We start from the raw sequence: 12,783 nt of genomic DNA on the forward strand, positions 1-12,783 counted from the left end.
GGCAGTGGGGCCGCGCGGCCCTCGCTCGAGCCAGGCGGGGCCAGGCCGGCGCCGGGGCGCCCCGCGGGGCCGGGGACCCGCGCGCCCGCACCCGCGCCTTCCTGCCGCCCGGCTTCACGTGGGGCCGGCGCCGCCGACACGAGCGCGCGGGCAACGACCCCGGCCCGCCAGGGCTCCGGCTGTGGCCGCCCCGCGCGCCGCCCTCCGCCCCGACCCTCCGCCCCGACCCTCCGCCCGTGACGGGCGCGACCTACCTCGCTGCAGGTCCGCCACAAGCAACTCCTCTGCTCGCCGGCCCGGCCGCGAACTGCCCCAGAGCATGCGCTCTGCAGGCCTCCGGCCCCGACCCCGGGCCAGAAAGGAAAACAAAGAGCCCGGCGGCCCCTGGCGGCCGCCCCGGGAAGTGCAAGTGGCGCGCTCGGGCTAGAGCGCTCTAGACCGGGTTCTCTCCGCCCCTGGCCCGGGTACTGTGGGTATGTATTTGGGAGGCTCCAAATCCGGACCAGTGGACTGACAACCAGAGACTACTTGAAACCAGGGTTGTTTTGGGAAGATCTGGTGGGGCAGAGACTGTAGAGATAATGATCTTCCCTGCTCTCAAAGGGGTCCCCGTCAGAGAAAGATGAGAAATCAGACCATCAACAACCACGCAGGGGCATCTGGCTGAGCCTGGGGCTTGGGAAAGGCTTTCCAAGGTAAGTCTAAGAGGGCAGGGCATCTAGGAGATGCATCCTTTGCGATGACAGAGAGCGATGAGAACCTAGGGTTGTTGCGGAAAACTGCCAAGGTGTGATTTGAGCAGAGGGTGCCCGTAGGAGTGAGTGGAGAACGCTCGAGAGGGAGAGTCAGATCATGATGCAGGGCCTCGTGTGTCTAAGGAGTACAGCCTCTATCCCGAGGCAGTGGGGAGTTAGGGAAGGGATCTGAGCAAGGGAGTGACATGAGCAGGGTCTTATTTTAGAGCAAAATGGAGAATGGAGTTGGTGGGAGGGGAAACTAAGGGGGGTGGGCAAGAGAAGCAATGGAGACCAGCTAAGAAAGAAGATGAGGTTGTGGACTGGGGTTAGGTGCTGGAGATGGGAAAAAAAGCATCAAGTTGACTGTGCTCTCTTGTTAACACACTCCTTCTTCAGGATGGATACAAACAGTTCAGGATTTCAGGTGTTCCCTGAGGTGACTTGATTGTGTTGGGGGATTTCTGAGATCAGAGCAGGGACCTCTGCAGAAGGGCATTTTCTCCATTTCATGTTGATTCTGACTCTGAAAGTCATTCAATCATACCTGAACCCTAGATGGACACTTTTGATGAGTATCTACCAACCGAATTTCTCCTACGATGTGGAGCCCACCCCAAAGTACTCCCCATCTTCAGGGTCTCTTACCTCTCCAAGTTTACCTCTGCCTCCATCATGGACTCCTCTTTTGGATGATATTCTGTGAAATTTCTCCAAGTTTTAACCCTGGATCTTTGATCTCTCTGCTGTCTTCTTCCAAGATCTTACTCATTCACATGGCTTAATGTAATTACAAGAATGATTATTATCACCTATTTTGTAAAACCCTTTACTTTGTTAACTACAGAAACACATCCACCCATGTCCATGAGCTCATTTGTTCCTTACACAACCTCATGATCGTTGGCAAATGAGAAAAATGAGGTTCCAAGAGCTGAGGCCAGTTCTCTGGGGTCAGCACACAAGCAGTAGAAGAGGACCAGCACTCTTGTTCTTTCAACTGAGAGGACAGTCCATTTGGTCTGGTTTGACTTCCACCCTAAGTTTCAGCCCTATAGCTCTTCCCAGAAGACCCAATACCTAAAATAAAACATGTTTTGTATGGATCTAGACTCCCCTCCCAACTTCATCCTTATAGCCAAGATTAAGGTTCTCGGAGAAGTAAAGATTTAATCCTTAACTTCTGATTCTTCCTTCTCTCCCCTCTTCATGTTTCTGTTTCTGCCCCTCTGGTCTAAGGCACCACCCTCTTGGCTTCTGCTCCTGCCCCTCATCCCTTCCCCTCCATTTTGTTCCACCTAGGTCCCCATGTTAGTCTCCCTAAATCATGGCTCTGAGAACTTGCCCTGCTTCAAAATCTTTCAAGACTCCAAAATCTCTTCACTGCTGCGCTTGGAACACCAGGTGGCTAACGCCCCAGGTCGTTGATCTCCCATTCTCCCCTTCCCCTCTGCACTGTACTCTGAAGGTGCCCACGTTCATTCTACCTTCTCACCTTTATCTAGGCTGTTTTCCCCAACAAGAGCCTTTCTTCCTGCCTTGCTGAGCTCTTGACATATCTTAAGGCTCAATTCAGTCCCCATCTCTGTGAAGCCTTCCTTGGCTCCACTTTATCTTTTCCTATTCTGAACCCAAATACTAATTTTAATTTTTTCACATTCTATCATTGTTTTATTTATTGAACACAAACCATAAGGACAATCAATTGAACCCAGCCCAGAACTGGTTCAAATGACAGAAGTGAAAGATATTGAAAGTTACTGTAGGGGCGCCTGGGTGGCTCAGTTGGTTAAGTGTCTGCCTTCGGCTCGGGTCATGATCCTGGGGTCCTGGGATTGAGCCCCGCTGAGCAGGGAGCCTGCTTCTCCCTCTCCTCCCCACTTATGCTCTCTCTCTATCCCTGTCTCTCTCTCTCTCAAATAAATAAAATCTTAAAAAAAGAAAGTTATTGTAACTTTATTCCATATGCATAAAAGTTAAGTAGAGACATGGAAGATATAAAAAGACCCAAAGTGAATTTCTGTTTTATATTTTATTTATTTGAGAAAGAGAGAATGAGCATGAGCAGGCGGAGAGGCAGAGGAAGAAGCAGACTCCCCGCTGAGCAGGGAGCCAGATGTGGGGCTTGATCCCAGGATCCTGAGATCATGACCTGAGCCAAATGCAGACACTCAACCGACTGAGCCACCCAGGCACCCCCCAAAGTGAATTTCATGACAGTATCTAAGATTGCAAATACACTGGATGCTATTAACAATAGATTAGATATTGCAAAAGAAATGATTAGTAACCTTGAGGGCATAGCAATAGAAACTATCCAAAATGAAACACAGAGAAAAAAGAATTTTAAAAAATTGAAAATAGGGGTGCCTGGATGGCTCAGTTGTTAAGCATCTGCCTTCGGCTCAGGTCATGATCCCAGGGTCCTGGGATCGAGCCCTGCATCAGGCTCCCTGCTCAGTGGGAAGCCTGCTTCTCCCTCTCCACTCCCCCTGCTTGTGTTCCCTCTCTCGCTGTGTCTCTGTCAAATAAATTAATAAAATCTTTAAAAAATAAAAATAAAAATAAAAAATTGGAAATAGCATCAGTGAGCTATGGAATAACTTTAAGTGGCCAAATATACAGGGAAGCAAGGAGGAGCTGGGGACAGAGAACATATGAAGAAATAACAGCTTAAAAATGTGCAAACTACAAACCTACAGATCTGTGATAGCTAATTTTATATGTCTACTTGGCTAGGCTATGGTGGCCAGCTGTTTGGTCAAATGCCAGTCTAGATGTTTTTTTTTTTTTTTTTTTTTTTTTTTTTAAAGATTTTATTTATTTATTTGAGAGAGAGAATGAGAGACAGAGAGCATGAGAGGGAGGAGGGTCAGAGGGAGAAGCAGACTCCCTGCCGAGCAGGGAGCCCGATGCGGGACTCGATCCCGGGACTCCAGGATCATGACCTGAGCCGAAGGCAGTTGCTTAACCAACTGAGCCACCCAGGCGCCCATGCCAGTCTAGATGTTGCTGTGATGGTATTTTTTGGATATGATAACCTTTAAATCAGTAGACTTTAAGGAAGCAGATTACCTTCTGTAATGTGAGTGGGCTTCATCCAATCAGTTGAAGGCCTGAAGGGAAGGAATTCTGCCAAGACTGCATGTAGGCTCAAGACTGCAACACCAACTCTTGCTGGAATTTCTAGCCTGCCAAAGTGCCCTACAGATTTCCGACTTGCCAGCCCCCACAACTATGTGTGCCAATTCTTTAAAATAAATCTCTATCTATCTACACACATACCTTCTGTTGGTTCTGTTTCTCTGGAGAACATTGACCAACACAAAATCCAAGAAGCTCAAGTAACTCCAAGTACAAAAAACAAGATACATCAAAATCAAATTGCTTAAAACCAATGACAGAAAATCTTAAAAGCAGTCAGAAAAAAGACATGTTATATACAGAGAAACGAGACAAGGATACAATGCAACATGTTAGGTACAGAGGAACAAAGACAAGGATACAATGCAAACAACATGACATGGAGCAACATCTCTAAAGTACTCTAGCAAAATTATATCTAAGAAGGTATATCCAGCAAAAACATCTCTCAAAACTAAAGGTGAAAATAAGTTATTTTCAGGGGCATTTGGGTGGCTCAGTCGTTAAGCGTCTGCCTTCGGCTCAGGTCATGGTCCCAGGGTCCTGGGATCGAGCCCCACATCTGGCTCCCTGCTCCACGGGAAGCCTGCTTCTCCCTCTCCTGCTCCACCTGCTTGTGTTCCCTCTCTCACTGTGTCTCTCTCTGTCAGATAAATAAATAAAATCTTAAAAAAAGAAAAGTTATTTTCAGACATAGAAAAGCTGAAAGAATTCATCACCAGTAGAACCACTGTAAAAGAGATGTTAAAGAGGGGCGCCTGGGTGGCTCAGTTGGTTAAGCGACTGCCTTCGGCTCAGGTCATGATCCTGGAGTCCCTGGATCGAGTCCCACATCGGGCTCCCTGCTCGGCAGGGAGTCTGCTTCTCCCTCTGACCCTCCCCCATCTCATGCTCTCTCTCTGTCTCATTCTCTCTCTCAAATAAATAAATAAAATCTTTAAAAAAAAAAAAAAAAAAAAAGATGTTAAAGAAAGACCGGCAGAAGGAACGTGATACCAGACAAGAATCTGGATCTATAAGAGAGGCATGAAGAGCATTAGAAAATACCTTATTTCACCTTCTTTTTTTTTTTTTTTTTTAAAGATTTTATTGAGAGAGAGAACAAGCATATGGGAGTGGCAGAGCGAGACGGAGAAGCAGGATCCCCGCTGAGCAGGGAGCCCGACGCGGGGCTCGATCCCAGGACCTGGGATCATGACTTGAGCCGAAGGCAGACACTTAACGACTGAGCCACCCAGGTGCCCCTCACCTTCATTTTTGAAAGATTGTTTTCTTTCTTAAAACTTTATTTTTAAAAAAAAAATTATTTATTTGACAGAGAGAGACACAGCGAGAGAGGGAACACAAGCAGAGGGAGTGGGAGAGGGAGAAGCAGGCTCCCCACGGAGCAGGGAGCCCAATGCGGGGCTCGATCCCGGGACTCTGGGATCATGACCTGAGCCGAAGGCAGACGCGTAACGACTGAGCCACCCAGGTGCCCCTCTTTCTTAAAACTTTAAAAAAGATAATTGCCAGACGAACCATGAGAGATGATGGACTCTGAGAAACAAACTGAGGGTTCTAGAGGGGAGGGGGGTGCGAGGATGGGTTAGCCTGGTGATGGGTATTAAAGAGGGCACGTTCTGCATGGAGCACTGGGTGTTATGCACAAACAATGAATAATGGAACACTATATCTAAAACTAATGATGGTGATTAACATAACAATACAAAATTTTTAAAAAAGGATAATTGCCTGTTTAAACAAAAAAATAATGTATTGTGGGTTTTATAATATATATAAAAGTGGTACACAAGACAACAGTAAGACTGTGGGGTGACAAACGTATGGTTCTCATACTGTCCTAAGTGATGTGATATAATATCAATTAATGTGGACTCTGGTAAGTTGAAGATGTATATTATAAACCCTAAAGCAACCACAAAAATAACAAAATAAAGTTATAGCTAGTAAGCCAACAAAGAAGGTAATATAGAATCAGAAAAAAAAAATACCTTTTTTTTTTTTTTTTTTAGAGAGAGGGAGAGCAGAGGGGCAGTGGGAGAGGGAGAGAGAAAATCTTAAGCAGGCCTCACACCCAACACGGGGCTCGATGCAGGTTCGATCTCGCAACCCTGAGATCATGACCTGAGCTGAAATCAAGAGTTGGACACTTAACGTTAAGCATCTGCCTTTGGCTCAGGTCATGATCCCAGGGTCCTGGGATCGAGCCCCGCATCGGGCTCCCTGCTTGGCGGGAAGCCTGCTTCTCCCTCTCCCACTCCCCCTGCTTGTGTTCCCTCTCTCGCTGTCTCTCTGTCAAATAAATAAATCTTAAAAAAAAAAAAAAAGAGTTGGACACTTAACCAGCTGAACCACCCAGGCGCCCAATACTCATTTCTTTTTAACGATTTATTTATTTATTTGAAAGAGTGTGTGTGCAAGCATAGGGGGAGGGGCAAAGGGAAAGGGAGAGAGAGAATCCCAAGCAGACTCCCTGCTGAGCGAGGAGCCCGATGCAGGGTTCAATCTCAGCACCCAAAGATCATGATCTGAGTGGAAATCAAGAGTCAGACACTCAACTGACTGAGCCACCCAGGTGCCCCCAATACTCATTTTTTAAAAGGCAGAATAAGAAGACAAAAGGAACAAAGAACAGATGAGACAAATAGAAAACAAGTATCAAAATGATAAGACTCTGGGGCGCTGGGTAGCTCAGTTGGTTAAGTGTCTGCCTTCGGCTCAGGTCATGAACTCAGGGTGCTGGTATCAAGCCCTGCTCAGCAGGGAGTCTGCTTCTCCCTCTGCCCCTCCCTATACCCATGTTTTTTCTCTCTCTCAAATAAAAAAAAAAAAAAGGTAAGACTCAGACCTAAGCACATTAATCATATAAAAATAGGGTCTAAACACTCCAGGTGAAGGGTAGAGATTATCATAATAAATCAAAAAAGCAAGACCCAATTATACACTGCCTACAAGATGTATAGTTCAAATATAAATATACAAATAGGTTAAAAGTAAAAGGATAGAAAAGACATACTCTGGTAACACTAGTCAAAAGAAAGCTGGATCAGCTACATTAATAACAAAGTAGATTTCAGAGCAAAGAATATTATTGAAAAAATGTAATTTCATAAATGATAAAGGAGTCAATGAATCAAAATACACAATCCTGAACATATACGCGACTAATAAGAGTTTCACAATACATGAAGCAAAAACTGATAGAACTTTTTTTTTTTAAGATTTATTTATTTATTCATTTGACAGACAGCACAAGCTGGGTGAGTGGCAGGCAGAGGCAGAGGGAGAAGCAAGCTCCCCGCTGAGCAGGGAGCCTGATGTGGGGCTCCATCCCAGGATCCTGGGATCATGACCTGAGCAGAAGGCAGATGCTTAACCAACTAAGCCACCCAGGCACCCCCTGATAGAACTTCTTGAAGAAATAGACAAATCCACAAATATAGCTGGAGATTTTGATAACCCACTCTCGATAATTGATAGAACAAGTAGGCAGAAAACCAGCAAGGATATAGACTTGAACAACACTTGCAACCAACTTTACTGATTGATTGACATTTATACAATGCTTCACCTTTCTTCACATTCCACCTTGCTTTCTTCAAATAACAGTAAAATACATACTCTTCTCAAGTGCCCATGAAACATTTACCAAGATAGACCATGTTCTAGGTCATAGAACAAGTCTTGGTAAATTTAAAAGGATTCAAGTCGTACAAAGCATATTCTTAGACTACATTGATATTAAAATAGAAACCAATAACAGCAAGATTTTTGGAAAACTCCCAAGTATTTAAAAACGAATACACTTTTAAATAGCCCATAGATAAAAAAAACCAAAAGGGAATTTAAAAGTATTTTGAGCTGAATTAAAACGAAAACACAACATACCAGAAGTTTAGGATATTGTTAAAGCAATATTTGGGAGCAACATATAACACTAAATGCTTATATTAAAAAAAAAGGAAAAGGACGCCTGAGTGGCTCAGTCGGTTAAGCGTCTGCCTTCGGCTCAGGTCATGATCCCAGGGTCCTGGGATTGAGTCCCACATCGGGCTCCTTGCTGAGCAAGGAGCCTGCTTCTCCCTCTGCCTGCCTCTGTCTCTCTCTCTCTGATAAATAAATAAAATCTTTAAAATATATATATATATATATATATTAAAAAAAAATTTAAAAAAAGAAAAGGAAAGTTCTTAAATCAATGACCTCAACTTCTACCTTAAGAAGTGAGGGAAAGAGGGGTGCTGGGGTGGCTCAGTCGGTTAAGGGTCCAACTCTTGATTTCAGCTCAGGTCATGATCTCAGGATTGTGAGATTGAGCCCCATGTGTTGCTCCATCCTCAGCAGGGAATCTGCTCCAGATTCTCTCCCTCTCCCCCCTCCCCACTCGTGCGCTCTCTCAAATAAATCCTAATAAAAACAGAAATGAGGAAAAGAAGAGTAAACTACATCTAGTCAAAAGAAAATAAAGATAAAAGCAGAAATTAATAGAACATAGAAAAACAAAATCATCAACCAGTGTTTGCCATGTGCCAGGCACAGTGTAGGTACTGAGCTTACATAGATGGTCCCATTCCTTGAGGATCCAAGTAGTAAGTTAGATTACATCAGTTTAAAAATAATCACATCAGAATGCTATCATGATGGAATGCTCAAGGTGCTGGTGCTTATAAGGGAAAGTGAAGACAGTGGTGCAGAGTTCAGGCTCTAGAGACAAACACCTTTTCAGTTCTATTCTGTGTGGCCTTGGGCAAATGATGTAACTTTGATTTTGTCTTCCTTTTCTAGAACATGGATTTAATAAAATTCCTTGCACTGCCTAAGACTGTTTTAAGGATTAAAGAATGCCTAGCACACGGCAAATCTTCATCAAATGTCAGGTACTATCATTAAAATGTGGGTCCCATCCATCCCAAAGATAGAAAGGGGTGAAAGAGGGAGGCATGGCCAGGGAAGGGCTCTAAGTCCCCAGGAAACTACTCATTTCCACTTCATTTTCCACTGTCAAGTAAAACTGGGCACTTATGTTTATAATTCATTACAACTGAAACTGAGGTTTTATGGTATAGCGGTTATTACATTAGCTTAATACCAAAAAAGTGGTATAAACCAGGTGGAAATAGTATTTTTTGAGGCATCATATGACATAGGTTGAAAACAGGTTCTGTGGTCAGTTGCCTTGCTCACAGACATGCTCTGCCACTTACTGGCTGTGTAACTTGGGCAAGTTCCTCATATCCTCCAACTTCAGTTTTCCTCATCTGCAAAATGGGCACAAAGAGTACCTACTTTACCAAGGTACATGGAGTATTAAATAATGTACATACATCACCACTGTCTTGCTCAAAGCTAATAATATATAATATAGTTTTGGAGTTAGGTTTGAGTCCTGGTTTTCTGCTCCTTACTAGTTAGGTGATCTTGGGGAAGTTACTAATCCCTTAATCTCTCCTGGAAAGATAGGGTTGGTTCTGAGATAAAAACCTAGGTTAGTAATAGCTAAGTGATGGTAGACTTTACTCATTCAACAAAATTTATTGGATACTGCATCCCAGGTGTTTGCTTGAGAAGTGATATTTAACAAACTCATTGTGCTTTTATGAAACTGTAAGCTTTTTACAATTAACTCATTTCTCATTAAAACCCCAAGAGGTAGGTACTGTTATCATCCCCGTTCTTTGGATGAAAAAATTGAAGCGGAGGTTAAGTAGCTTGTCCAAGGTCACATGGATAGCAAGTTGTGGTATTTGGATTCAAATGCAGGAAGTCTGGACTCCAAGACTCCAACTTTCACAACGACTGATAGGACTGCCTACATGCAGAAAAAGGCCAGAAGAGCCTGTTTGGAAAAAGCCTACAGACAAGTATGTCGAAAGCAGAAGCCTGAAAAGGTGGGGCCTAGAATACCTGACAGCTTTGCTTCAGCTACACTTTGGACGTGGAGGAAAAAAATGCACGTATTTCTTGCCCAGCAGGTTACCCAGCCTAACCCTGCTCATTTGTACTAAAAACTAAATTCCCTGCCTGGTTGTAGGGAAAAAAAACACTATTCAGACATCTGAGCACCTCCTCTCCATAGGCTGCTTATGTAATAAGGATAGGAAAGATGAGCACCAGACAAAAGGTTGGCCCTGCGCATCCAGGTTCCCTCCCAGAAATTCTAGAGTTCATTTGTACAGAGACTCTACTTAGCTGCTGGCTTGGACAATCAGCCTATTTGTTAAAACTAATACCTACCTCAGAGTCGTGAACACATGCCAAGCTTAGGACAGTGCCCGGCACAGGTAAGTACAAGTTCAAGTGTACTTGTTTTAACAGATCACCTAGTCACACTCTTAAAAATAAGCCCAAGCAGCTCTCCCAGGTTCTTTTCTACAATCATGGCTATGAATGCTTAACTAGCTTCAGTTCTATCCTCTGGCCCTCAAATGGGTGAAGCAGTATGCCCCGCTGTTCCAGGAGTCTGGGGAAGACTCATTACTCAAATCACCCACTTCCCTTAACTTGACCCTGATGGCTTCTAATTGGTCACATGGCTGTTACAAGCCCCCTCCCCACCTTGTTTCATTTCGCCCCTCTGGATCTAGACTCTACCTTCTAGATGGTTCCCTGTTAGTCCCCATCCTTCAGGGTCTCAGCTGCCCTATGCTGGCAGCTAGTACATGAACTTGGCAAGATTTCCATTGTGACTCAACCTCACATCACTCATAGGCAGGATGACAATCTTCTCAGGCTTAAGTTCCACTTGGAACACTGGCAGTAGAGGCTTAACTAGCTTAACAGAGGTGTGATTTTAGCATTTATGCCCAACCTTGTTAAGGTCAATTTACCTGTACTATATTGTGAGAAACTGAAGGCTTGGTCTAATTAGTAACCAAGATCTCCGAACACTCATGTCCAGTGGTCAATTTTATGTTCGTCTTTCAAGACACCACACCTAAATTCATTAGGTATCCTAAGCACTACCCACCTTTGAATGCAACCAGCTTTTACCTGCACACTAGGTAACTGGTAGGAATCAACACACATTTTCCCACATAGGAGTAAACAAGTGCCAGGGCACCTGCGTAGCTGTCGTTAAGCATCTGCCTTCAGCTCAGGTCATGATCCCAGGGTCCTGGGATCGAGCCCCACATCAGGCTCTCTGCTCGGCGGGAAGCCTGCTTCTCCCTCTCCCACTCCCCCTGCTTGTGTTCCCTCTCTTGCTGTCCTGTCAAATAAATAAAATCTTAAAAAAAAAAAAGAGTAAACAAGTGCCAAGTGACACAAGACACACAAGCTCAGTCTTTAATGCAGAACTAATCAAACATAACTGCAAAGGTAGTTTTCCTAACAAGCACTTCCATTCACAGAATATGGTTGTCAGTCACATTTCCACAAAAAAAGGAGCCACACAAATACGCAGTCATCTTTATTTTAATTCATAAATACATTATAAACAGACCTGGATCTTTAATAAGACACTTAGGATCTGATAGGCTTCTGTTTTCTATTCAGTTATATAGTTAGAAAACCCAGTTTATTTGAGAACAGTAGAAAAAGCCAAGTAGCATCTTAGGTTCCTTAAGTTTTCTCCTCATAGGCATTCTGGAATCTTTGGGCTTTGTGGGTCAAAGGACCAGATTGTTAAGACATGCCTATATTCAGTGCTGTCTGCATTCCCTAAATTTCAATGGGCCCGTCCTTTGGAACATTCAACTTGTTCCCCAAATTTAGTATTCAGTTTTAAAGAGGTCAAATATGCCCAAGTTTCCAAACCTCCAGGCTTATCTTATAAAAACAGCATTTATCATTCATTTTACCAACCCTCCCTGCCAAATAAAGGACCCAAACGGGTAAGTGTTAACTGCCAATGATTGGTGAGGCTCCTCTTCTCTCCTAAATGAAAACAAATGAAAGAGGATCAGACTCCTACTTAAGATCTCACTAAAAATTTTAATTTTAGTTTTCATTAGATGTTTCCTGCATGGTTTGTCTCCTCAGTCATCGTCCAGAGGACTCTGAGAAGCTGTAGGAATATGCAGGCGCAGACTCAAGGCCCGGCTTCATCTCCAACGTCGTGGAAAGGGACTGTACGTCACGGGGCAGAGCCCTATGCTCCCGTAGGCCACCTGGACAGAGCCCGGGGAGAGTGACCTCCCGGGAGTATCCACGTTGGAATGCCTATGATTAAAGAGTATCACCCTCAAAACATTTTTAAGAGATTCCATTTTCCCCCATTCCATTCTACACAAGTGAATTTGAGGAAAGCCTGTTTAAAACCCAGTCGTTACTACTGTTTCATGGTTTCTCTACTTACTCATTGCCCTAGGAATATTCAGGTACATACACCCACCTTCATCTCCAGAATCATGGAAAGGGTTTGTACTGGACACCAAATGCTTGGCTACCATGCACAGACTTTGAGGGAGTATGCACATTTGTTTTGTTTATAGGATTCGCATACAAGCTTTGCTAATCTTGACTTTGGTTAATTCACCCAAACTGTAACAATTTTTCCATTAGCAGCAAGTTTCTACCCTATCACATGAGAAAGATGTGAAAATATTAACTTTTACTGAATAAAAAAAGCTATCTTCCCAGACATGAGCATATATTTACGAAACTGTCAACATGCCAACAAAAATGCAGCAAAGTTTCTATCTGGGGGGCGCCTGGGTGGCTCAGTTGGTTGAGTGTCTGCCTTTGGCTCGGGTCGTGATCCCAGGGTCCTGGGATCGAGCCCTGCGTCAGGCTCCCTGCTCGGCGGGAGGCCTGCTTCTCCCTCTGCCTGCCACTCTGCCTGCTTGTGCTCTCTGTCAAGTAAATGAATAAAAATCTTTAAAAAAAAAAAAAAGTTTCTATCTGGATGTATTAAATGGCAGGAACACATTCATGAAAAGGAACTGGGCTGGAATGATTTAAA

At 44.0% G+C, this 12,783-nt stretch overlaps 1 protein-coding gene, 1 long non-coding RNA gene and 1 other non-coding gene across 12 annotated transcripts in view; 1 reads left to right on the top strand and 2 right to left on the bottom strand.

The window, feature by feature from the left end:
• Positions 1–12,783, bottom strand: part of RCC1 (regulator of chromosome condensation 1) — a 30,917-nt gene that overhangs the window by 16,879 nt on the left and 1,255 nt on the right. For 6 of the 10 annotated variants that reach the window (XM_078073548.1, XM_036102487.2, XM_036102448.2 and 3 more), the window contains exon 3: positions 1,383–1,514. Coding sequence is in view for 1 of the 10 variants with exons in the window: in XM_036102510.2 (XP_035958403.1) it covers positions 255–321 (67 nt within the window). In the remaining 9 variants the exon portion in view is untranslated. Of the gene's footprint in view, positions 1–254; positions 349–1,382; positions 1,515–11,276; positions 11,757–12,783 lie in introns of those variants that run through there. The other 4 variants (XM_036102494.2, XM_036102456.2, XM_036102510.2 and 1 more) reach the window with 3 other exon arrangements.
• LOC144381955 (uncharacterized) lies at positions 19–12,460 on the top strand. The gene is made up of 3 exons (XR_013448306.1): positions 19–695; positions 8,667–8,758; positions 11,862–12,460. It is a non-coding gene; the product is annotated as an uncharacterized LOC144381955 (long non-coding RNA).
• On the bottom strand, positions 11,832–12,036 carry LOC118542411 (small nucleolar RNA SNORA73 family). The gene has a single exon (XR_004920577.1). It is a non-coding gene; the product is annotated as a small nucleolar RNA SNORA73 family (small nucleolar RNA).

The sequence above is a fragment of the Halichoerus grypus genome, chromosome 5 (genome assembly GCF_964656455.1).
Source record: "Halichoerus grypus chromosome 5, mHalGry1.hap1.1, whole genome shotgun sequence".
NCBI classification, from domain to species: domain Eukaryota; kingdom Metazoa; phylum Chordata; class Mammalia; order Carnivora; family Phocidae; genus Halichoerus; species Halichoerus grypus.